Source organism: Oreochromis aureus, linkage group 15 (assembly GCF_013358895.1).
Source record: "Oreochromis aureus strain Israel breed Guangdong linkage group 15, ZZ_aureus, whole genome shotgun sequence".
In the NCBI taxonomy this organism is placed as follows: domain Eukaryota; kingdom Metazoa; phylum Chordata; class Actinopteri; order Cichliformes; family Cichlidae; genus Oreochromis; species Oreochromis aureus.
The window spans coordinates 38,800,898-38,826,461 of NC_052956.1; the positions used below are offsets into that span (position 1 = coordinate 38,800,898).

Genomic DNA, 25,564 nt, shown 5'->3' on the forward strand with positions numbered 1-25,564 from the left:
TCTGACTCCTGACTTTAGTGATGTGTCCTACACTTTCTCAACATAAACTTTGACCCACGTTTAGGATCTTGTCACTGTGTGTAAACTGTTTCTTCATCACACAGGAAGATTGTTAGGATTAAACTCTGAGGTCAGCACATGTTGATGATGTTTTCTGTTTTTCTCTGTTTGTTGATCAATTATTAACTTTTTAGCGCCCCAAATCAAAGCAAACAAGTAGCTGTCTCATCAGTTTCTTAGTCGCACTTTGATTTCACTTGTCAATCTCGGTTCCTCGTTGTTCGTTGACGTCACCGCGCATACCGGGCGTGTTGACGACATCTGACGTGTCTCCGTCAACACAACAATGGCGGATGCCGTGGAGGAAGCTCTTCAGGGCAGCTGGTGAGACAATTTGTTGTCGAGTTAATATTTTCGGAGCCTTTGTCTCGATTGTCAGACAATCGCGTCGGATTTTTGTCACAGATTTCCGTGTAAAGTAACTAAAGATGAGTTTTTGTGCTCTAAATAGTGTTGGAGTTTGGTGACGTTACTGCTTACCAGCTAGCTAGCTAAATGACAATTAGCTAACCCGGCTCTGATAAATTAACGGTCGATAAATCTCAGATAAAATAACAGCTTTTAAGTCTGTTCGGTGACGAAGTCTACATTTTTGTCGGTTTCTCTACCTCAGTGGGAAGTTTAGTAGCAAAGGATGTTAGCCGGACAGCTAATATTTAGGCGGACAGCCGCTTCCCTTTAATCTACTCCAGCCTCACTCTGTTGTTCAAAATTTATTTTACACTGAAATATTGAAAAGTGCTGGTTATATCTAAACACTTTTAAAGCAGCTGCCATTAAGATGGTTAGCATCGTGAAAGCGGTCTTCGTGTGTCAGATTAAAGGACAATCCTGAACTATGGACCTCCTGCAGAGAGGGCTCTGTTGGTGCGTGTCCATTCAGATCTATCGTGAAATGTTTCTACTTTGTTAAGAAAGATCTCTTCTGTGACACTGCCATTTGTCATAGTGCACAAGGGGTCACTGAGGAGTTCCATGAGTATATATGTGTATATATACAGTCATCGGAGATTTTGAACAAATGCGTTAGACACTGTTCTTTTCCGCCTTCATCAAAACGCCAGATGAGGAAATATCTAAAAATGGTGTTCATCTCTTTAGAGATTTGGAGAACCAACACACAGATTCACAGGGAAGCTGTGAATGCCCTTTTTATGATGTTACTGTATTGTTTTCCTCTTGAGTTTGTCACCTGTCTGTATGCTGAGTTAAATTAACATGGATTAAAAAAAGATTAAGATGTAAATTAAGAGCAATAAACAACACAGGGCATTTAGTAAAAGCTGACATAATTTACATAATTACACAGATGTGAATAATGATTGAGTTAAATATGAATTTAACAATAATGCATGTTGTTAACCCTGTTGCCTCACAGCAAGAAAGTCATGGATTTGAATCCACCATCTGCCCGGGGTCTTTCTTTGTGTTTGCATGTTCTCTGTGTCTGTCTGAGTTACTACTCTCGCTTCAACAGTTAGGTTAACTGCTGATTCTAAAGGTGTAAATATGTGTGTGAATGGTTGTCTAATGTCTTTGTTAGCCTTGCGACAAACTAGCGACCTGTCCATTGTGTACCCCACTTCTTGCTCTATAACAATTGGGATACACTGCAGCCCCCTCAGGAAGATGGATGTATGGATGTATGAAGATGGATGGGCAGTACAACACAATTTTGAAGACTGGCAGTTTTGTCGTTTATAGTGGTATTATTAGTAATAATATTGTTTCTGCATCAGTGAGCCTTTGTATGGGTTTACTCTGAATCTTGGCGTAATAATTTACCTTAAAATGAACTCTTCAAATCTCATGTTTTGTTTTCAGCCTATGAACTTTTCTCTTTATATTTTGTGGGATTGTAACTGTGCCGTTCGTTGCTCTTCAGGGACCAGGACCTCGTTGACGCTCTTGACTCTGGTGGCTCAGACATGGAGATGGAGAGGGGCACCATCCAGGTCCAGGAGCAGTCAGCTGAACACAGGGCAAAGATGTGGAAGGTGAGAAAGTTGCAGCTGTTAGATTGTGGTTTCAAACAGTTCTTAGACATGTACAACATACTTTGTACGTCTATGGACAGAAGCCAAGAATTCTTACGTTAAGGTGTGAGTAGACTGGATCATCTCTTATTGGCACACCCAAAGAAAAGACTTCACTTATGTCTTACATCACATAACAAGAGTCAGTATTGTATGTCAAGCATGTGGATGACAATAGTGATGCTACTTATAGGTTACTGGTGACTGACTCGTCTTGGCTTTGCATGCAAAATACCAGCCTGTGAAAAGACACGTTATCGGCTACACCCAGTTGTAAAGCAGCTTTGAATGGGATGTTTATTGTGTCTGATAATAGGCTGTTTGATAATATCATTAGGAGACCTTATCTTTTAGTCACTGTGTAAAGTTCAGAGAGCCTTTAATTTTACACCTCATAAAATTGAATAATTTGGTTTATTAAAAAAAGTTCAGATAATGCTTAAATTAATCAAACAAAAAAGTACAAAGGTGTTTATCAGTGCAGGAGAGCAGATATAAGATTTCTTTTTTCACTTTAGGAAAACCTTAAAAATGAGAATAATGTAGGTGCAGTTTCTGTTGTTTGTGTCAAATTCTGAAAACATTCTGACCTAAAAGTAAAAATTTGCACTTTGCTTTCATTTTCAGATTCTTCAATTGCTCCATTAATCATCATATAAATCATAGACTGTAAACTGAAATTCACTTGGGGCCACATGTGAAATGACAAAAAATATCATGGGCCAGACATTTACATTTTATTGATATGTTATATAATTGTTTATTTATTTTTAAAGCTAAGCACTCCGTTTACCAAAACAAAGTAATGGATTCTGATTTTAAACAACCTGTTTCACAAGCCTGAATATAACAACTCTGTGGAGTGGGCATCTGTTTTGTGATAGCACATCTAAGCCAAAATTCCTAGACCTCCTCCTCACCAGTCACTTTCTTTAGCTCCTCTGGGAGTCCTGGGTCTGCCTGAGGGTCATCTCCTAGTTGGACATGCCTAAAACCGATGACATGTCCAGGAGGTATCCTGCTCAGATGCCCAGATTACCTCAAAAGGCTCCCTTAGAGCAGTCGGCCGTCAAAAAGAAGAAAGCTCATTTGTATCTGCAGTCTCATTCTGATCATAGGTGAGAGGGGGAATGCAGATTGACCAGTTAATCAACTACATTCCCTTCATTGTCAGGTTTCTCTTTAACACAACAGACTGGTACAACTTTGCATCAAAGCAGATGCTGCAATCTGGAGCGTTCACTATGGTCTTCTCATTCCTGCAGCTTCACACTGAACTTGATAACTCAGTGGTTGTGTGTTTGAAAAAAAAAAAATAACAATAAAAAGTCTGTAATTATGTGGTTTACGTGTTACAGCCTGGAGGTATGAAAATGACTGCTCATAAAAAACCTAAAGATATCAAATGAACTTTCAAAGTTAATCTCGGTGTATATGGCCTCCTTAAGGGAGACATGAAGAAACGTACCTTTACCTCTTTGTTACTTTCAAAACTTGGTTCAAAATAAAAAAAATTATTTGCTTTGGCTGCGCGCTGAGTTGATTCGGAGCCTGTTTTACCCTTTCCTCACTCTACAGCTGTACTGGGGTAAACTAGAGGGTGCAGAGATTTTTTTTATTATTATTATTTATTTTTTTTCTCTCAAAATGTTCCAAAACTAATATCATCAGCTGCTACAGTATTTTCTTCATGTGTATGAATTTGTTGTCCATCAGTGCAGTGAGATTTTGGCCACATATAGCAGATCAGTCTTTATTTCCTGAAGGTCAGGTCTCCTTTTCTCTCCCCATGTTCAGCAGTGAATCCTTGTTTTGTTTTTGCAGATTGCTCTCAACGTCTCTGGAAAAGGCGACAGTCTGGCTTCGTGGGACGGTGTCCTCGATTTACCAGAACAGAAGCTCATTCATAACCGGAGTCAGCAGCTGATCGGTGAGTAAATGTCGGTGCCTCTGAATACGTTGACACAGTCCTGACTTTTGGATTTGCAGTGAGTTTCTCAAGCGGTTTCTGGCAGATCCAACTTGAGAATAAATATTTACTTCAATAAAAGTCAGTGTCAGGAATTTTTGCTCTATTTTGGTTTTTTGGCTCCATATCTCAACATTTAAGATCCACTGGGTTTGGCTGGTGAGGTTAAGGGGCTAAAATTCAAGAAAAAAAAAATTATAGGCTGTTTGAGTTTAAAGTTGGATATTTGTGGGGGAAAAAACAAGCTTGGCTTAGACAAGATCTTTTTTTTTAAATTAGGGATAAAATTCACATATTTGAACTCTTTGGATTAATAACTCATAAAGCATGTTAAGTCTTATCTTTAATTCAGAAAAGAAACTAAAAGCTCATTTTCATTAAAGAGAGTTGTCCTGGACTAATAGCACTGGTCTCTGTGTGCAGCTGGCTCTGAGACAACCGTCTACCAAAAATAAAGTATTTAGTAATAACATCGATCTGCCTTTGCAGTTTATCTTAGTGCAACTCTTGTCTGATATGATGCGCTGTGAATGGGCTGAATATGAGAGTTTGTGCCTGTGTGATGTTGGTGATCTACTGCTGAAGCCCAGATGATCCTCCAGAAATGTTATGTTTGGTTTAAAAATGCTTTCTTTAAAGGTTTAAATCTTCTCCCTAATCTCAGTTTCCTATCATGTTCCCGTGAGTTTCCGATGCTGATGTGGGAAGATATTAACGCTTCCTTATTGAGGTAGCATTGTCCGCCCTCCATAATGCAAAAAAGCCTCAGTGGAGCAGCACTCTTGCTGCTGAGGAGATGCAGAGGAGTTTATTTACCACTTCCTACATTAGATAGAAAAAACAGGGAGTATACCATCGGGATAGCCTCACTGACATACATCAAGAATCATCTAGCCTGCTCTAACTTTGTACTGTTTTTTCCCTTCTTGTTCAGTAGAATAGCTCCCCTCCCCTCCAGTCTTTGTCACACCCGCCTCTAATTTGAAATTCAAACCAAAAGTCCCCTCATTTATTTCAAGGAGTACGGAGCTGCGAGCATGCTCAGCTGTCACAAGTTTAGATAATATGCTGACATGAAGCTATGGGGAGAGATTCACTTGAATAGAAATCTGATAAAAATGACATCATTTAATACGTCAATAGGAAAGAAAAAACTTGACCTATTTGGAAAAGGTAACTAAAACTGCCGACCCCCTCCGTGTGTCCCATGTTTAGACCAGCTGGCAGTGTCAGAGGAAGAGAGGAGTGAAATGGTGTCCGACGTTGAGTCAGTCATCACTTTCTACTGCAAGTCGCGTAACATCACTTTCACCCCCGAGTTCAGCTGGCCGCACCTGCTCAAACCGCTGCTGGGGCTTCATCTACCCCGGAGCGACCTCTACAACTGCTTCTATGCTATCATGAACAAATACATCCCTCGGTGAGTCATCTCAGCCTCTTTATCCTTTTCACCCCACTCTCACAGACATGCAGGCTTTGACTGTAAAACCGTGTCTGTTTCAGGGACTGTGTGCCAAAAGGCCGACCCTTCCACCTGTACAGACTACTGCTGCAGTATCACGAGCCAGAGCTGTGCTCGTTCTTGGACACCAAAAAGATCACACCAGACTCCTATGCCATCAACTGGGTATGTTGCCTCATGTTAAATAAGTTTTACAACATTTTTGCCCCATTTTTGATGAACTAAAAGTTGGTACAAGCATCTGGAAATTCTTTTCCCTCCTTTCTTTCCCCTGCAGAAGTGATATTCGTTCACATAGATTTTTTCCATATTTTTTTCATCAGCTATTCTATGCAGCTCTAGAGTTCAAGTAACACTGCTCTTCATGTGGCCATGGCAAACCATGCGTCTGTGTTTGTCTCTGTTCCACAGCTGGGTAGTCTGTTTTCAAGCCACTGCCTTCCTGAAGTTACCCAGACATTGTGGGACTCGTATCTCCAGCAGGCGGACCCTTTTCTCATCTTCTTCCTCATGCTTATCATCCTCGTCAATGCCAAGTATGCAGCCAGAAAGATAATCCAGCTCGTGGCTGTTTGTGTCAGCTCTAAACGTTTGTTTTTGTTTGTATCCTCAGAGAGAACGTACTTACACAAGAAGGAGAAAGCAAAGAGGACATTATCAGTGAGTTTGTTCCTCTCTTCTCATTTGTACACTTTTTGAATCTCTTCCTAATGTAATTAAATGCAAAAACTTTTTTTTTTTTCATCCCAGAAATACTGGAAGCATCTCCTTCTCTCCTGGAGTCCGAGGACATTGAAGACTTGTTTTCACTGGCCCTGTATTACCAGAGCAAAACCCCTCTGTCGCTCAGAAAGGTGAAGCAAATAAAAACTGAGCAGTGCTGAATATAAACAATGAGAAAGCAAACGAAGAGACAAAGGCAGCATCTGAAAAAACCTCATTGTTTGTTTCCCTTTGTCTGTTTCTGTAGATGAATCAGAATCTGTTTGGTAGCAGTTTGGTGGCTCTTAAAGAGGAGGACACTGACCTCAGTCAGGCGTTGTGCCTCCCTGTGTCTGTCCCTGAAATTCTGCAGGCAAACCAGCTGCAGCAGGTCAGTGACACACTTGAGAGGGAAATTATTAACAGTTCTCAAGTTTGCCATGTGAGTTTAAGGAAGAAAGAGGATGTGATGAAACTGTTTTTTTTGTTTTGTTTTGTTTTTTAGGATGGGGTACGTTTCTTTGTGGTGGATTGCCGGCCTGCAGAGCAGTACAATGCTGGGCATCTGTCCACAGCCTTCCACCTGGACTCAGACCTGGTGAGGGATAGGGGCTTTAGGGATTATATCAAAAATATATTTGCAGTAAATGAATAAAAAAACATGCTTTATTTCTTCTTACAGATGCTCCAGAACCCATCTGAGTTTGCGCTCTCTGTGAAATCCCTCTTGGAGACACAGAGGCAGTCTTTAGAGTCGGGTTCCATCGCCAGCGGCGAGCACCTGTGCTTCATGGGTAGTGGGAGAGAAGAGGAAGACATGTACATGAACATGGTGTTGGCACATTTCCTGCAGGTGAGCTGTGAAAGTGGGATGCATATAACAATTATAAAAGTTTCCTTTAGATTTTTCCAAACACTCAAAATCTCTGTTTGCTTACAAAATAAAATAAACGAAGCAGAAGCAGGAAAGTAATTATAATTCTTACTTAAAAAAAGTAGTAATCATTGGAAGTTTTAACTGAAAAAATGAGAAATTGTGTAACCTTGTTTCCTGTGTGGCAAAACAAATTCTTTTGTGATCTTTGTTTTGCAATATTATGAATGGTATTCTAGCAGATTTGCTCATTTCAAGCTTTCTGTTACAGAAAAACAAAGAGTATGTCAGCATCGCAAAAGGAGGTTTTATGGGTGAGTAGGAAAATGACAATACTGACAAGCAAATATTCTACATACACACAGAAGTAATATGAACATGGAGAGGCCTATTTTTGTGTGTAGGGGGCAGTTATAGTTTTTGTAATCGTTACATCAGTGAGGTGGTGCAGCAGTGGCTGTCAGTGATTTGTCACATGATATTGTTGACTCATCAGTTTAGACATCTCATCATAATTTTTAGCATGAAATAAAGTTAAAATACTATATAAACATTTATATAAACCTGTACACATCCATATTTTTATATATCTGTTTTTTGGTCACAACTGCAGTACAGAAAATTGTGAAAGCTAAAATTCACAGAGACACGTGTACTTCCAGCTCTTCAGCAGCACCTGGTAGACATGAACGTCGAGGGGCTTGACTCCTCCTACGTCCACTGGATCGTCAGCACATCTGGATCTCACAGCAGCCTCAGCTCAGCTGATGTAAGAAGTTAGGGGAGCCAGCAAACCCACTTTATCATAAAGGACATAAACATCGCAATATGCTCCACACTGGAGGTGTTAACAGAGATCTTCTGTCTGATGGCACGGATTGTTACATTTTTCCATGAATACAGGGAGAGTCTCTGAGCGGCCCTGGAGACAGCAAAGGTGTGAAGTCCCTGGTCAACAAAATGACATTTGCTCTCAAGTCCAAGTCGGTCAACGTTAAGGAGAAGATGATCAGCTTCATTGAGAATACCTCTGCCCCTGTCGACAGGTGAGAAACTAGTTCCTCAAAACATTCACCACTGAAGTTCACACTGCAACACACACTCTTAATTTTCTGGGTGTAAATCATACAGTTTGCTACAATAACAGAATGCAAATTAATATTATAACACTGAAAAAAAAAATCAAATTTGTGATTCTTCTCACATATCAAATACTAAAAACCAAAACACCAAAGTACCAGAGCGCCGTCTGAGAGCCAACTGATCCCTCTTCAAATGAAATTCTACCAGAACAGTTACCATTTACTGTTTTTTGACATCCTGCTAGTTTGGGTTTAGTGCATATTTACACCTGACTGAAAACATTAAAGTAGACCATATTTGCTTTTCCATATTTCCTGTCATGAAATTAAGTTCCTTGTGCCTTATCCCATAATAGAATATCTTTCAATCTACCCTGGCCAGAGAAGGTGATTCCAGATCGGTAAGAGCTCCCAAACATCGAGATGTTTATCACTGGCATGCCCACTGGCTGTAGACCCGCACCACTCCCCAGGATTTTGGAGACTTTTAACGCATGCTTAGTATCAGCATCTCTGTCTACACCTGCCTACACTCATGTAACAACACCACACGTTCCCATACAGTACGGTCAGCAGGCTGTCTATGAGATACTGTTTCTTAGAATCTTTCTTCATGCTTTCACTAACAACATAAAACTGCTGTTTTGTCTGCACTGTCGGAGCTGCTCCAGCCTTTTAGGAAGCATTGAGTCATCTTTACATCCACAAGGTCGTCGTTTTCTAGTCTAACTCACCGAGGCCTTTGGCTTCACCTTTGTTTGCTTGGAGATGCACTGAAAAGTCTGTCTTTCCATTCCATTATAGTTCTTTCAGATGATAGTCAGGGCTATGCAAAACCATAAAATAAACTATAATTTGCTTTAAATAGCCCTGAATATCATACAACTACTAATCTGTAACCCAGATGTCGAGCTAGAAATGTCTCGTTTAACCTCTTCCTTTTTGTATTTAACAGCACAACCTGTGGCAGTAGTGGGCTAATATTTTTTACTGCAGGCTGGAGGTCTTCATGCCATTGCTGTTTGTGTGCAAACTGTTTAATGTACTTAATGTATAATTATTGAGTGTGGCTATAATGCTCTGACCTGCCTTGTTGCGCTCTGTAATCAGGCATGTGAGCAGCAGCGACCGCGTCGGCAGACCTTACCGGGGAGTGAAGCCTGTGTTCAGTATTGCTGATGAAGAAGAGTACGATACAGGTAAAATTACACCAAATGCAGATTAAAATTAGAAGAGGATATTATTTTGTGAAATATTTAAGCATTGTGAGGGCTTTTATTTTGAAAAACAAAATGATAACCTCCATCTGATCTTCCTGCCAGATGAGATAGACAGTTCCTCCATATCGGATGATGACCGGAAGGAGATTGTCAACATTCAGACCTGGATAAACAAACCAGATGTAAAACATCATATTCCATGTAACGAGGTGAAAGAAACAGGTCACATGTTCCCCAGGTAAGCTGTCACTTTTGTTTAGGAAACTTTTTAAATGAGTACAGTGACCTTGAAGCATATTTCATGGCAGCCATAATAAGGGCAGGTTGTAGTCTTACTAAATACTAAGGTAAGGTGCTTCACTGCTTCCTGAACATAGTTCCTGATTTTCAGAGGCTCCAAATTAATTGAACAAGCTAACATAAGTTTAAATACAAGGATTGTTTTTAATAGTTGGATAAAGTCTGGAACCCATGAACATCAATAAATCCTGTGTTTCCTCTGCTACGCCTTTACTGCGTCTGCCTTCACTTGCTGCTTGTTTCTGCTTTCAGTTTTATCTTCAGTAACTGAAAAGAGATCACGTGACTGACTTGGCCATTTCTTTTCCTTCAGAAACTCTTGGGTTGGCTTTGCAGGAAGCTTTGGATCATTATCCATCTGCGCTATAAAGCACCATCCCACAGCATTTGGCTAAATTTGACAGTATTAATAGACTGAATATTAAGAAACTCATTGCGAGTGTCCTGGGCACTCTCAAGATGTTCAAAGTAAAGTGTACCGTCTTTGCAAGAAGAGGAAAAAATATGAATGACTAACATTTCTTGATACTCTAATTTTCTTCACTGTAATCGTGATGCTTCCCATTGAGGTAAAAATATATTTTTGGCTTCTTGAGCACAGTTTTTGACATCCTTCCCTGGCTGTCAAGGGTGGACGAGTTTGGCTTCGATGTGCAATGAGAAAATAAACAAGCAAGCGCTGCGCCACTTATTGAACATTAAATCTTAACACTGATTCTTCTTTTGTGTTTCCAGTCACTTGTTGATCACAGCCACTCACATGTACTGCCTGAGGGAGATCGCCACAAGGAAAGGCTTTGCTTACATCCAGTCCAGACAAGCGCTGAACTCGGTGGTGAAGATCACATCCAAAAAGAAGCACCCAGAGCTAATCACGTTCAAGTTTGGAACCAACAATTCAGCTGGAGTGGAGATTTCAGCAGTTGAGAGGTGCTTGTCTACAGACAGATGAAAAACTAATCAGACATGAATTTTAAAGTAGTGGCTTTACAATTTATTAAAATTTTCCCTTTCAGCTAATGTCTGTTTCTCTGTCTTAGATATTTGATTCCCAATGCGGGCGATGCCACGAAGGTCATCAAGCAGCAGATCATGAAAGTCCTGGATGCCCTGGAGAGCTCATAAATGGTGGTGGTGAGCTCGTTGTGGGAGATTAATACAAACTGTAGGAAGAGGCTCCGTCGGTGAAACCTGCTCCTACTCTCCCTCCTGGACAGATCCCAGTGCAGTGTTGACTGTGAAGCCCCGTGTGTCTGTCTTTGGGACATGTGGGCACACCGCTGACTGCAGACCTGTGAGCCAGGCTGCGAGTGTTGAAATATTTAGGTGCTCCGCTGTCATCCAACCATTATCTTATACTTATTTAAAAAGAAATATTGGTTGTAGTGTATGTTCTTCTCTACTGTTAGTATAAAATGGGATCTCATTACAGAGGAGCTCCACTCTGATGAGTTCCTGCTGGCCTTAACGTAGCGTACTGACCGACCAGTGGCGAACTTCTTTCATCCACACTTGACTGACCTTTTCTTTTCCACCTGAGCGTTTTGATGATGACCCATTCGTTTTGTTGTGAGCAGTATTGCATTTCTCGTAACATGTTGAGTAGATTTAACGATCATCTGGTCAGCATGAGTCAGCCAGCTCGGACATAACGATGCACAGCCCCAGAAAAGCAGTACTGGCACATGAAGCAGATTTCCTACTGCAGTAACTGTTTTTGATAACTTTACTTTTCCAGCAGGCAGCCTTAAATATAAACTATTTGACGGTTAGTTTATAAGTATGTAATGTGTATATATATATTGTGTAAACTGCTCTGTATACAGACCTTTGCAATGTCATTTTGAAAGCATATCCTGAGAGAATATGCAGTGAAACTTGTAAACTTCGCCCGGTTTGAAGTTCCCCTTCTTTCTGATGTTTCTGCTTTTATGAAAATTGATTAACCTCATCTCATAGCAGTCTGATGTAGCTCTCAGAAAGCCTCTCTGGACTACATTATGAGCACCTCAGTATTTTCTCGTCCCAGTCAGATTCACCATGTGAATGATATCCCCCCCTCCCCCGATGAGTAAATTGTCCAGAAGGCTGAAACATTAGGGAGAATGAAAAGATCACGCTAACGAGCTGCAGAGGTTTGAGAGGAATGAAAAGGTAATTTGTTTAAAGTGGACCTGATATGCTCATTTGCAGCTCTATTTTTATTTTTGGATTCAACTAGAGTAGCTTTGCATGACTGGCAGTGCAGAATAACCATTATTTATGTTGTCCTCCAGCTCCTCCTTAAGGCAACTTAAGAGCGTCTGTGCCATGAGATGACCATGTTAAGGATTCCTGCTCTCTTTGACATCATACAAGTCAAAGTGTAGAATAAAAATGTGTAACCCCGAGCCCTGAGAGCAGTCAGAAGTCTGAGCTTGGGCTTACTCGGATTACGTGGGCATAGCTGATGCGATTATTTGAAAGTGTGGCCATGTTCAATATGATCATTGGATCAGAATTAGTGTATGACAGGAAATAAGGCATATGAAGTCCACTTTAAAGACGGGGTTTTCATGGTGCACAAAAAGCTGATCTCATTTGTGACCCACAAAAACAACTTTTCTGTCCAGACAATTTGCAGAATAGAAGAGCAGCAAAGGTGGTTCTCAGACTGTGGTGCACAGATCCACAGGTGATTGTGACCAGGGGAAAAACATGGGGTTAATCCACCGTGGATGAGTATGATTTTTTTTTTTTTTTTTTTTTTTTTGGGGGAAAGTACAAAGGTAGACATGAGTTTGGTGTGGTTGTGGTGACATTTATTTCACTAAAATTCAGATTAGATTTTTTTTTTTTATTGCTATTGATCGTTTAGATGTTTTTGAGTGGCGGGCATGCTACACAAAGTTTGAGAACCACTGATGTGAAGGGAAGTTATCACGACTACACTGATACATGGGCCGCTGTTGACTTCTGATGGATGTTTCCCACTTACAGCCACTAGTGTTCATCTGTGCTGTCACATGATTTTTCGTGCTGACTTAATTTCCAAAGTGATGAAAGGCTTTAAAAGCAGCGAAATTATTTTTACAGGGTGAAGATTTTTGTTTCCCTGGAAAAAAGGCAACGTAATTAACAAGAAAAAGAAAAACGTCAGCTATCAGCCAAATTTTTTGTAACATCGGTATCAAATTTCATAATCAGTGCATCCATATTTATATATAAATATATATCTCTGTCTGCAACTCAGTCCGTCTTATTAATTGTATTAGCTGAAACCATTTACTGTGTTAAGCAGTCTGCAGTCCATACTGAGCAGTTTTAGTTTGCTTGCCACTGTTGCCTTCGGCCTCATGCCTGTGACGTGCGATATGGGCACCAGCAGTGGCGGCATTTCGCAGCAGGAGCGTGAAGATCTTCTAAACTCACGGTTCTGTTCGTAGCGCGGTGGTGTTTAAGGTTCGCCTGAACGGTTTTATTTTGCATGCTTTAACAGCTCCACATGGGTGTCACACTAATGCGCGATTTTGGTCTGTTTCAGAATTGTCACGCCCCCCTCGATCGCTGTATGTTATTCTTTAGTCATAAAATCTGCTTGGACTCTTTCTTGCTTTCTTCCTGCTTATTTATTTGCTTTGAAGTCTAGTTGTGTGTTCAGCCTCCCAGAGAGACCTCCAGTGTGACAGTCGCAGTTTAAGCTTCAGCCCAGAGGGCATTGACCCCTTTCTCAGACTGAAAAGCACATTTAAACTATGAGCAAAGCAAAAAACAAAAGTTGAATTCAAGACAAAATCTGTTCCCGACCCTCACTCCAGCCTGAAGCATTCCTGTGTAATCCAAGCGTTGTGTTGTACTTCTCTGATATTTTCCCCATTGACTGGAAGATCCTCGACTGGGAGTCTTTACGTTCTCTGTAACATCACTGGCACAGGTTGTCAACCACTAGTCCAGAATGCAACATGTCTCAAATGTAATTTGCACCTTACTGTACTGCTGTTATTTTCTAAGCATTTCTGTTTTTAATAAATGGAGATTATTTGACTGCACGTTTGGACACACTCATTGTGAAACAGCGTTTGGCATGCAGTTATGACCAAAAGTTTTTGGACAACTTTTATTTTTATTTTTGCAGTTTTGCATCTGTACAGCAAAGTGGATTTGAAACAAAATGTGATTGAAGTGAAACTCTCAGCTTTAATTCAAGGCTTTAACAAAAGTATTGCAAAATAAAATATTAAACTACAGCCTTAAGATGAACAGTATCAAGTAGAAAGTACATTATTTGCATTGAAAATATTGTCCAATAGAAGTAGAAAGCAATGTAATGTGAAATTACTTAAAGTACAAGTACAATGAAACATTAAAAGTTGTAAGCACATATACTAAGTTACCTTTCTCCATGAGTCATGCCTGTGCTGACATTGTAAGACATTGGTAAGTCAGTAAGACAGCAGGGTCGAATGGTCTGACCCCATGCTACCCCTCTGGACACGCCCCTGTCCGCAGGGGCGAATGGTCTGACCCCATGCTACCCCTCTGGACACGCCCCTGTCCGCAGGGGCGAATGGTCTGACCCCATGCCACCCCTCTGGACACGCCCCTGTCTGAACAACCTGGAGGAAAATTTGTCATCTTAATTTTTTTTACTGTTTAAATCTTTGACTAAAAATTATTCAAAACTTGAACAAAATTAATTGTGGTTTTAATCATGGCCCACACTAATTTTTTTTTCCTTTACTTTAGTATTATTCTTTAAAATATATTTTTCTTAGTTGATTGTATTAGTCAAATAAACAAAAAACAAGAAGCAAGCAAAAAACAACCTGTTTGTTTTATGTCCAACGAAAAAACATTTAAAAAATCTTAATCCTTTATATACTTCAAACAGGGTCACAGTCCTCCTTTTGAATATTTTTGTTTTTCCTTTCATATATATAGCTTAGCTATTCTCTCTGTAGTGGAAGGTTTGACACTATTTGTGTATCATGAGTAATCCCCCTATTTTTTCATCGCTGAGGTTCATTAATGCTAGTTCATCTTATTTTATTTTATTTTTACTTGGAAATACATGTTATATTTAGGAGTCTTATTACTGAGCAGAGCCACTGAGATTACTTCATTTTTTATTGTTTATTAACTAGAAAAGTTAATAACAATGATGATCTTGTGCTGAATCCGGATTGGACACAGATACCCACCCCCCTGTGACGTTACACCGCCTTAAATCTTCATATTTAACGACCTCAGTTTTTCATAAGCTTAAATTTTTATCGTCAGGTCACCTAAAAATAACAGTTTCAATTTCAAAACAGTCATTAATATTTTTTTTAGTACAGTACTCTTTATTTTTTTTTGTTACATGAAGAAGTTATATCAGGGCTCTTATTTTGAAAACCAATCCGCCACCCGGAATCACATGACCCGGACTGTGGCGCGGTGAAGTGTGCAGCTAGTCCTGTGTGTACATGTCTACTTTAGCCAAAGTCATGTCCAGTAAGTACAGAGCTCTCCGTGTTTCGCAGTTTAATCTTAAATCACTGAGCGCGGTTAAAGTTTTGAAGCCTGTACGGCAGCCCGCGGCTCTCCGTCACTCGCTGCCGCTGCTGCTCGCTGAAATTCCGTGTTTGTGTTTCCTCAGAGTTCCGTCTGGCGGTGATCCAGCTGCAGGTGAGCAGCGTCAAAGCAGACAACCTGAGCAGAGCCCGGAGGCTGGTGAAGGAGGCTGCAGGACAGGGCAGCAAAGTGGTGCTGCTACCGGTGAGGAGGAGGAGGAAGGGGGTCCTCAGGGCTGCTTGTCAGCAGTCTAAAGTGCTTCTTTTAAAATACAACCCATTAAACGAGCCAGTGTCCCGAGAGGCTCAAATTGAGCTGTAGATTTTATTTAAAAGACACGTGTCCTCTGAGAGGAGGGCGCTTTAACATTAACGCGGTGTCGTCTTTGTGTTTTTATGAACTGTTTGTCCCCTTTTCTGGACGTCCGTTAGTGCAGGAATGAAATATTTCTAAAAAGTTCCCAGGAGAGGACCCTCAGATGACCTGCCTTATTAGACTGCTCAGATTAACCCTTTGAGCTTATGATCTCCCTGTCGTTAACACAGGAATGCTTCAATTCTCCATATGGGACCAACTTCTTCTCGAGATACGCCGAGAAGATCCCAGGAGAATCCAGCCAGGTGCTGTCGGAGGCGGCAAAGGAGAACAAGGTGTATCTGGTGGGAGGTGTGAAAGCATCTGTTGATTTAAATCTATTACATAGAGTACATTAAAGTTCACTTCTAATGATGTTACTGTAAAGGAGCTGATGATGCTTCATGTATTTCAGCTACAGTAAGAGTTGTGTGTATCACGCTGTGGTGTTAGATCCTCAGAGTTAAAAGCTCACCAATAGTAGAGTTAATATATAACTGCACTGCGTTTCCTGCTGTGGGTTGTCAAAATGATGTGGAAAATTTAATCTTTTTCTGGGTAAACTGTAGGGAAAAAAGTGAGAATTTTGAATGTTTAACTCCTGGAAAACAGCTGCTCTGCTGCTTGCACTTTACCATCAGAAACCTTTTTAACGGATCTATTACACTAAACAAGCTCCAGGTTTCATTTCACGAGGTGGGTCTATGTACAAGTAATCCCTATGAGATAAAATCTCAGGTTTAAGACTTTTTTTAACTCTTGGATGAGTACGATGTCACAAAGAGGGATATCTGCTGTTCAAACCTTCTGTTTCCAAGAGGTGGCCAATCAGAAGAAAGTTGGCTTAAAGGAGAGGCGCTGGTCTCAGGCAGAGGATGAACTGATGGGCTTCACCACAGACAGTATAAAAATGGACATGGCGATCTGACCTGTTGAAGTCCTGTGTTTTTTTTTGGGTTTTTTTTGACGCACTGAGTTGAACGTTTTCTCCATCGTCATCTTGGGTGCAAAGTACTGGAGGTGACTCCAGTTGTCCAGGTCATTGTGGTCATAACTGGACCTTACTTCTTTATGTTTGTGATGACATCTGTCTCTCTCATCCAAGAGCCTTTTCAGTTGGACCCTCTTGAATTTTTAAGCTCTTAAGACTCGTTGTCATCATCCACAGGATCCATTCCCGAGGAGGATGGTGGGAAGTTGTATAACACCTGTACAGTGTTTGGCCCTGATGGAGAGATGATTCTCAAACACAGGAAGGTATGTGTGGGTCATATACAGTGTGTGGTCAGTTGGAGAGATGAATCCTCTTCATCTTTTTTCTTTCCTCCTCTAAGATTCACTTGTTTGACATCGACGTTCCCGGAAAAATCCGCTTCCAGGAATCTGAGACGCTGAGCCCGGGGAACAGTTTATCGCTGTTTGACACACGTGAGTGACAGTCGGGCACTCTGGCTTTCTGCCTCACAGTCTGGATGAGCATCACATTGATCTGATGTGTTCCTCCTGCAGCGTTCTGCAAAGTGGGTGTTGGGATCTGCTATGACATGAGGTTTGCGGAGCTCGCCCAGCTCTACAGCAGAAAGGGTTAGCGTCTGAAAGGTGTTTGGATTTTGTTTTCCTGTGATGTATCAGAGCTGATTGGACTGCGCTTTTGTCCTCAGGCTGTCGGCTGCTGGTTTACCCCGGAGCCTTCAACATGACCACAGGCCCCGCCCACTGGGAGCTCCTGCAGAGGGGGAGGTCAGACTGAGGGTCATAGTCAGTCACTCCCAAAAAGAATAATTTACTGAAGACATGTTAGAGTTATCTTTCAGCCAGATATCTGATCTGAGGGTTGACCTTTTGTTAACCAGACATGTTACTTATAAGACCAAAGAACGCCTGAATGAATGCAACCGCAATAATAAACGCAGCATGAAGAGATCTCTTTCAATTAACTAGGAAAAAAAAAGCTCAATGACTGCAAACTGAGATCTGCTGCTGTTTAAATCTGCAATGAATCATTTTATTGTCTCTTTATGCAGGGCGCTTGATAATCAGGTGTATGTGGCCACAGCATCACCTGCCAGAGATGAAGCTGCCTCCTACGTGGCCTGGGGTCACAGCACTGTCGTGAACCCGTGGTAAGAAAATAAGATCAATGAGCAAACAAAGAAAAAGGAAGGGCGTGATAAGGCGGTTAAAGTTTTCAGAGAGACAGCTTAAGGCAGTAAAACTAGAAGAATTCAGGGGTTTTAACAATGTAGAGCAGTTAGGGTGGAGTACAGATGTAGAGTCAGCAATCTCACTGCTGTCTCTGGTTAAGCTGAGGAACTCCAGTAGGAAAAGCAGAAAAACTTAAAAAAAACAGCCCTTTTCAGATTTGAATTCATTGTAACTTTGAATTTCATGAGCTTTAAAAACTGTTTGTCACAAGGTTTAAATCCAGTGAAGTCTTTCTACGCTTCGTTTCCACTCCTCCTGCAATTCTCCAACTTCTGAGCCGTTTTAGTCGCATTGTTCGGATGCCATGCACACCATGTAAAGTGTAACTCAGGTACCAGGATGCAGGTTAAATAGCCCTCGGTGGTTTTTTTGGGTTTGATTTGGATCTCGGCTGCCACACAAACAGCTTGAGGGAATAGTTCATGTTGGAAGGTGTGACCAAAGAGCTTTAAAGTTCATCTGTGAATTTAGTTTTTTCCAGGTGTTTAGTTTCTTTCTGATGACTCCACCCCGTCGTGTGTTACCTGAACCTTCCTGCAGCTCCTCTGCTGTCATGTGTGGGTTTTGTTTGTCTGTCTGAGGAACAGATAGGCAATTTAATCTAACGTGTTTCTTCAAGCAGCAGAGGTTGTGTGCTGGGAGCAGTTTGTTATCTTGCCCTGTTCTACGGGCATCAGCTGCTCTCGTTTTTTTTACAGTATGTTTTGAGTCAGTCGCAAAGAGGAGGTGACGGCGAGCGAGTGTCACCAAGAGGTCTGAAGAGTTACTCATCAACTCAGTTGAAAAGTGTCCAGCGACAAGTCCTTGCCTGCCTATGAAGTAGAATCGACGGCTTACTTCATGACCTTACAAAACAGATGAAACTTAAACCTTAACTGTGCATTAGCATTTAAAGAAAAGCCTGTTTTAATGTGTGTTTCCTGCAGGGAATTTATATGAATGGAAAAAAAAACTATTTCTTATCACATAGAATAAATTATTCTATACTTATTTTGTAAAAATGAAATCTACAAGAAAATATCAACTGTGAGGAAGTCTAAAGGAGCGTTTCAGACCTGTGCTGATTTGTGAGTAATTCTGTTGTTACAGGGGAGAAGTCATTTCCAAGGCTGGACCAGAGGAAGCTGTTATTTATGCTGACATTGGTGAGGAAAAACAGAAGTCTGCTCGTCTCTGTGGAATGTGAAAGTCATTTACAGTTATGTAATCTTTGATCAGCTGGTGAGGAAAGTGGAAAAATGAGTTTCTGCTCTGAGAAGAAGTTTTAGTTTACTGCTGTAATGATTTTCTCTACAGAATAATAATAAAAAAAATGAACACCTGACAAACAGAGAAAACATTTCAGTCTGGTGCAGCAGCAGTTACTGCAGAGTGCTCGTATTTACTCTGGCGTTGCTGTTATTGTGTCTTCTCTCTAAATGTGTCGCATGTTTTCAGACCTGCAGTATTTGGCCGACATCCGGCAGCAGATCCCGATCACATCTCAGCGTCGGGACGACCTCTACGCGGTGACGTCTGTGCAGGAAGGTTCGAGCTGAACTCTGAACCTCGATCCAACTCTTCAAATCGAGCAAAAATGATCCTGTAAATTCTCATCCACGTGATTTTTGTTAAAGTGGATTGAAGAGAGATGCAGACCTGCAGCAGCTCACCGTCCAGCGGAGGAGGCTTTTAATCGTGAAAACATGAGAATCAGCTGGACAGTTGCTGATTGGCTGTTTTAAGATAACTTGAATGAAGAAATGTTTCATTAAAAGCTGTGACTTTTGTATCCAGTGCAGATCTAGTTAAAAGCGTTTTGATGAGCTATGACTCATTTATCATTTCTGGTTACAGATGAATGGGAAGACTTGCCGCTTGTTTGTTTTCAGAGCTTTCTTTGTTTCTGAATCAGTGCTCAAGAATAAAAAAAAACAAACCTGAAATCCAATGCAGCTTTCTTTTACTCTAAAAGAAATATGAATTCACCTCTCCTGCACGCCTTTACAGATCTATGAAAAGAGGTCTTAGTGTCATTTTGGAAATCTTTATTAAATCTTCAAACAGGTTCTCACTGTCAAAAAACAAAAACTAAACATAAAACAACCACCAAGAATTGTTCTTGTACAGTATTTTTAAAAACTACATTTAAATTGCAGTTACAACAAACATATTTACACATCAGTGCTCTGTTGCTTCGTGGCTTCTTTTTTTAAGTGACCGTCAGGACTCAAACATCCGTCTCCCTTTGTTCCTGGTTCATCAACTCGTCTTCCAACTTGAATTGATACCGTCTTTTGTATCCTGATGGTGACAAATAAACAAGTTACAAAAGCACAACAAACAACCTGACAGCTCTGATTTTTCTAGTTAAAGAGAGCCTATTATACTTTCTCTTGTTTTGTGTCATATAAATACTTTTAAAAATGGTGGATGCTCATATTAAACAGGTTTTATACAGTGAGGTCAGCATACGTACAAGTGATTGCTGTGAGGCAAAAGCTCAGACTTTAGACTGCTCGATTTCCAGGCCTCTCCAAATCATCAGCTTAACAATTAGTATTTTACCCCAGTACAGTATAGTATAGTATCCCAGACACTTCATTGGCTCCCACCACAGTATAAAATTCCCTTTAAAAATCCTTTTAATAGTTCATAAAACTCATGGTTTGGCCCCCAGTACAGCAAGCTGCCCTTAGATCAAAACTCAAAACCTTTTGTGTTCACACAGGCTGACATTCAGCAGCTCATCACTCATCCATCCATTTTCTTTCAGTTATCCAATTCAGGGTCACGGAGGGCTGGAGCCAATCCCCGCTGACATAGTGTGAAAGGCAGGGAACACACAGACCGTCACAGTCACGGTCAGTTTAGAATCACCAGTTAACCTGATCCCATTAACTGCATGTCTTTGGACTGTGGGAAGAAGCCAGAATACTCTGAGAGAACCCCACAAAGAAAGGCCCCAGGTGGGATTTTAACCCACGACCTTCTTGCTATGAGGTGACCGTGCTAATCACCACATCACTGTGCCGCCCTCAACACTGTAGTTTTTCTGTAAAGTTTTATTTTGAAGTTTTCACTGTCTTAAGGTATTTTAAACCTTCACAGGTTTTTATGTTTTTATCTTCTGCATTAAGCAGAATACGTATAATTAAATAAATTGCTCTAAACACTTGATTTCAGATGTGATTTTCTGCATCCAGCTCTGTGTGACGTCTTACAGAAGACATTCCTAATGTTGTGATCTCAGGCACACTTCTTACAGCTCGGTGAAAATCCAGCTGTAAACACCATCGTGTTCTCCAGTCTCCACCCGCCCTACTCACTACATAGAAGGTTTGGGTGGGTGTTGTTTAGACGCAGTGGAGGAGCACAAGGAAAGGACCCTAGAAACTTAGATTGTATAGCTTTTGTGTTTTTAAATATAACCTTGTATATTTTTAGCACTCTGCACAAGTTCTTTCTGCTTTGCATTCATATCCATCATGGAAAACAATAAAGGAGGCACAGATTTGCTCTGCAGCATGACAGCATGCTCAAACATTCATCCAGACTCACATAAAAATAGAAACTTCCTCAGATATTTGCACCAGGTTGGTATTACATGAAACAGCTGAGTCTGAGATGCCTAACTGACAGTTTTTAGATAATGTGAAATTTTGCCTCTTGGCATGGCATTTTTTCCCAGTAGCCAAAATATAATTTCCATAATTTCTCCATAAAGTCCACCAATAAAAAAGCTCCACAGGTTCCAGTCTAAAGGCAAAGGATGCAAATATTTGATTTAACTATTTGCACTATTTTCTATTAAATTCACTGATAAACAAACACATTGATCTGCTTACCTCTCTGATGTTGTTTGTGTTCTTCCTTCTTCCTCTTGCTTACTTTGTCCAGGTGGATCTGATACACCACCCCAGCTATCACCATGATGCCGACTACCACACACAGACCTGTGCTGAACATCCACATGGCCGACGACGCTCGATTCGTCACAGGCCTGGCCTCCACTCCATCTGAGCAATCATCAGGAAAAAACGATAGTAAAAATGTTTTCAGTGTGCCATAGATCCAAGGCCAATAGATAACGTGCAAATAAATAAATAAGTCCGCATCCATAGACTGTCTTTAAAAGACGTACATCGCCAAGGTGACTTTTAAAATGTTTGACTGATTGATCCAAGAGTGATAAGATTAAAAAGAACACAAAACTGTCTGTCTTTACATGTTAAACTAGAGCTTTCAAAAATTCAAAGATGATAAAAACTGGATTGCATTTGCTAATGTTAATTAATATCAAACCAGTCAGACACATGATATTACCCAGTATAGGGAACCAGCTGATAGCAGAATTTGCATAACTATGAGTTTCCCAGATAAGGAGAATCGTGCTGCTGTGTCTGAACACTAATGAATGCACTTACAGGTTGACATCACGGTTTGGTTCATAGATTGGTTATCAATGATGCACGACACAATGGAGTCGTCAGAAATGTTGAGGGTCAAGTGGCTGGTGATGTTGTAGAGATTGTCTGGGAGTGATGTCATCTGAGTCCACACCGACCCTGCGGGGGGCTCCTCGGTGTCATTGATGAGCCAGTACACTGCAGGTGTGGGATAACCTCCAGTGGAGTGACACAGGAAGACTTTCTCATCGCCCTGCACTGCCTCTTCCTTCTCCAACTTTGGGAAGCTGAAACTGGCTGCAAACATATGTGTTGATTCTATATTTAATAATATTTAGAATCTCTTTTCCTCCAGTAATTACATGAAAGAAGCTGAGGAATTAGAATTAAGACATTACTCATCATGGAAACAATGCCTCCAACACTCCCACAATATGATTGTGAATGTTTTCATGCAGCAGTTTTTTTTTCTAGTCTTCTAACTAGTCAGATACATATGGTACTGTAATATTTAAAGAAATTAGTTTACTGCTGAACTGTATATAACCACCATCCTTAACATTGTATTAATTATCATTCATCAAAGCGTTTATTGAAGCTGCTGGCATTATGTTATAATTTATATTATAGGGGTTATCATAATCAAATATTAACATGTTTATTACAGGTGCAGTTATAACTACTTTAAAAGGATTGAGTTAAATATATATATCAAAACTCATATGCTGAGTATATTGTTACAGTACAATAGTAGCTGAGCAAAGGCCTGAATGTATTCAGCTTCTTGTGGTATTTGAGTTTGCTTAGTTACAGGTGACAGCAGGATGTCCAGTCCATGGTGACCTCAAAGGCCTTAGATCATCACCATATTCGGAAAAGGATGCCAGAAAGAGGAACCTCTGTGTTTGCATTTAATTCTTAAAATACATGAATGTTCTGTACATGCAAATTATGTGCTTGTAAACGCAAGAAGGGGCGTTACAATACCCTGATGTTATAAAAGCAATCTAGAGTGTATTTTGGGCAGAGATGTACAACTGTTTTGCAGTTTGCACCTCTCCACGCTGCGTGCATTAAAATCAATTGTTTGAACGACCTCTTCTGGACTATCATTGTTTTACTCTCATCCTCAATTTCGAACCCGTAACAGTACCTACAAATCATTACAGACACGTGCGGCATGTTATAAATGTGCAGGAGTTTTGCTGAAACACATCTGAATTGTTACAATTCAGGTGTTTATGTGATAAGATCATTTACCAGTGATGTAAACAGGTGCAAACAAGAGAGAAATGTGACCTTATATTAGACATAATTCAGAACTCTTTAAGCTCTGACTCCCCTCTGGACTCAGGCAAAGAGGGAAGAAGAATAAATAATGTCTGTAACTGTGTTGGTGCAAAGTTAAAAGAAAACCATGCACTCACTGCATTATATTGCAACTTATACTGAACTGGAACCTGAATTTTGTGTCTTTACATGAATACAGAGACTTTGGTCACAAACAGATCTAGTTAACGTTCAATTTTGTTAATTAAAAAAATCCCCGAAATACAAAAAAATTAAGTGTCTGGTGCTTAAAATTTCCGGCTTTTAACATGTCCTCATTCAATACTCAGACAAAATTTACAGCCATGGCTGCCACCAACCACCAGAGACTGGACTTCTAAATATCCTCCTTCTTCTTCCTCCTGAATCCTGGGGGACTTACCTGCTGTCCTGAGGCATGTGGTGCAAAGCCTGGCGCTCTGATTCTTCCCTAAAACCATGAAAAGGCTGTAAGATATTTGGTCTTCAACGGGACGAACCGCTGGCAGGTTTAAAGACACGTTTCCAGTCAGAGGAGCGTCAGATGGGACTGTGACTCTGTTATTGCTCCATGTCTCCACACTTCCATCGGGCTTCCATACCGACCTGAGTACCAACTCACTGCCTCTCATCCACTCAATGGTGACATTCTCAGAGTTGACTAACTCAGGGAGAACGCAAGGCAGAGACACTGGCCGTCCCACGATCCCCAGAACACAACTGTCATCTGCACACAAAGAGGAGACACGCTCATATTTACTGTCATTATGTCACCGTGTGATCTGCATGGACAGACAGTCAGGCATCTTACCCAAACAGGCGCACAAACGAAATAAACCCAACAGAAGTCCTGCGCGTAAAAGTGCCACCGGCGTCTCCGGATTTGGGCGCATTTGCGCACAAAAACTAGAAAAACTATCAACAGACGTTTTTCTCTTCAGTTTGGAAAAGAAAAACTCGCTCATTTCTGCGTAATTCAAATGTCCAACTTCACTTCCTCGTCCTCTGCTTGTTCCAACCCCGAGTACACCTCCGACCTCATTAATGTCAGTCATGCCGCGGCCTGTTGTGCCATACCTGCTCTCGCGCTCTGTGTCTCTCTCTCTTTCTTGCGTCTTTTCTGAGTTAAAAAAAAGTGCAAAAACACCGCTGAAGGATTTAAAAATAAAATCTAAAGTAGAAAAATAAAATATCAAGCACAAAACGCGAGGACGGTTAGTTTCTGTCAGCAGTGGCTGCGGCGCTTCATTGAGCGGAATTAGTCCGACCTGTTCACTTCATGTCAGGTAACACACACCCAAACATACGATACGAAACGTGATGACATCCGACTCTGTGACTCATTCACAGCATCTGGAGAAGAGGCTACAATCAAACTTCCTGTTATTGCAGTTACGTTTGTTTCATCCAGAGGAAACAAAACGAGTTTGTGTTTCATTCTTTCACCTGATCGCGACTCTGAAACGGAGAGTATCATAAAAGTAAAAGTAGTCATTACTTAAGTACTGTACTCAGTTCTAAGGTACTTGTAGTTTATTTTCATTTTCTGCTAATTTAACGTGATGGACACGTTAATCTACACACAGTTATTAGCTCATCAAAAACATTATTCTAAAACTTGCGGTGTTAATTTAATACTTGTGCCAGTAGATTACTTTGAGCGTTATTCAACCCCACTGGATGAAAGTACTTACTTAATATACTAACTTTACTTATGAAGTTTTAATTTACTTTTAATTTATTTAAACAGTTCTGTCTTTGTTTTATTTCTATTCTCCTCTGTACTTCTACTGCGCTTTACTTTGGATGGAAATATTGCACTTTGTACTCTGTACCATTCATTTAATATCTTTGTTTATTGTTTTGGAAATTTCAAAATAAAAGTAATTTTTCGTTTAATTATGATAGATACAAGTATCAGCAGTATCCAAGCAGTTAAAATAACCCAATAAACCTTAACGTGATAAATGCAAAAATTAGTCAGTAATCATCCAGTAATGTCATTTTTATGAGTTTACATAATGACTTTTACTTTACTTTTGCTTTTATTTATGACTTTTACTTTAGTA

The 25,564-nt window shown here is 40.5% G+C and overlaps 3 protein-coding genes across 4 annotated transcripts; 2 read left to right on the top strand and 1 right to left on the bottom strand.

Moving 5' to 3' along the window:
• Positions 1–285: 285 nt before the first annotated feature.
• Positions 286–13,733, top strand: tbc1d23 (TBC1 domain family, member 23). 2 transcript variants are annotated; one of them, XM_031756172.2, is made up of 19 exons: positions 286–384; positions 1,946–2,057; positions 3,921–4,026; positions 5,281–5,485; positions 5,569–5,692; positions 5,939–6,063; positions 6,141–6,187; positions 6,278–6,381; positions 6,498–6,620; positions 6,735–6,827; positions 6,912–7,082; positions 7,375–7,417; positions 7,766–7,872; positions 8,007–8,149; positions 8,542–8,586; positions 9,296–9,384; positions 9,508–9,643; positions 10,441–10,635; positions 10,746–13,733. In XM_031756172.2, the coding sequence occupies exons 1-19, from the start codon at positions 347–349 to the stop codon at positions 10,828–10,830; spliced, it is 2,091 nt and encodes a 696-aa protein (XP_031612032.1). In that variant the 5' UTR covers positions 286–346; the 3' UTR covers positions 10,831–13,733. The 2 variants fall into 2 exon arrangements, with proteins under 2 accessions (XP_031612032.1, XP_031612033.1); XM_031756173.2 differs by lacking the exon at positions 8,542–8,586.
• Positions 13,734–15,032: 1,299 nt separating this feature from the next.
• Positions 15,033–19,724, top strand: nit2 (nitrilase family, member 2). Its single transcript, XM_031756181.2, has 10 exons — positions 15,033–15,180; positions 15,326–15,444; positions 15,786–15,906; positions 16,763–16,851; positions 16,929–17,022; positions 17,104–17,178; positions 17,256–17,334; positions 17,619–17,717; positions 18,889–18,944; positions 19,237–19,724. The coding sequence occupies exons 1-10, from the start codon at positions 15,153–15,155 to the stop codon at positions 19,335–19,337; spliced, it is 861 nt and encodes a 286-aa protein (XP_031612041.1). The 5' UTR covers positions 15,033–15,152; the 3' UTR covers positions 19,338–19,724.
• An 85-nt stretch (positions 19,725–19,809) lies between these two features.
• LOC116333050 (ICOS ligand-like) lies at positions 19,810–24,815 on the bottom strand. The gene is made up of 5 exons (XM_039599221.1): positions 24,307–24,815; positions 23,899–24,222; positions 22,206–22,484; positions 21,627–21,797; positions 19,810–20,082 (listed from the first exon to the last, which is right to left on the bottom strand). The coding sequence occupies exons 1-5, from the start codon at positions 24,548–24,550 to the stop codon at positions 20,009–20,011; spliced, it is 1,092 nt and encodes a 363-aa protein (XP_039455155.1). The 5' UTR covers positions 24,551–24,815; the 3' UTR covers positions 19,810–20,008.
• Positions 24,816–25,564: the final 749 nt, after the last annotated feature.

Excerpts from the sequence above, each read along its gene's own strand:
- tbc1d23 (XM_031756172.2), top strand. The coding sequence starts at position 347 with ATGGCGGATGCCGTGGAGGAAGCTCTTCAGGGCAGCTG. Across the intron at positions 5,693-5,938 it reads ACTCCTATGCCATCAACTGG|CTGGGTAGTCTGTTTTCAAG; the intron begins GTATGTTGCCTC and ends TCTGTTCCACAG. Across the intron at positions 7,873-8,006 it reads GCAGCCTCAGCTCAGCTGAT|GGAGAGTCTCTGAGCGGCCC; the intron begins GTAAGAAGTTAG and ends CCATGAATACAG.
- nit2 (XM_031756181.2), top strand. The coding sequence starts at position 15,153 with ATGTCTACTTTAGCCAAAGTCATGTCCA. Across the intron at positions 16,852-16,928 it reads TGATTCTCAAACACAGGAAG|ATTCACTTGTTTGACATCGA; the intron begins GTATGTGTGGGT and ends TCCTCCTCTAAG. Across the intron at positions 17,718-18,888 it reads AGCACTGTCGTGAACCCGTG|GGGAGAAGTCATTTCCAAGG; the intron begins GTAAGAAAATAA and ends CTGTTGTTACAG.
- LOC116333050 (XM_039599221.1), bottom strand. The coding sequence starts at position 24,550 with ATGACTGACATTAATGAGGTCGGAGGTGTACTCGGGGTTGGAACAAGC. Across the intron at positions 24,223-24,306 it reads TCGTTTGTGCGCCTGTTTGG|ATGACAGTTGTGTTCTGGGG; the intron begins GTAAGATGCCTG and ends CTTTGTGTGCAG. Across the intron at positions 20,083-21,626 it reads ACACAAACAACATCAGAGAG|GATACAAAAGACGGTATCAA; the intron begins GTAAGCAGATCA and ends TGTCACCATCAG.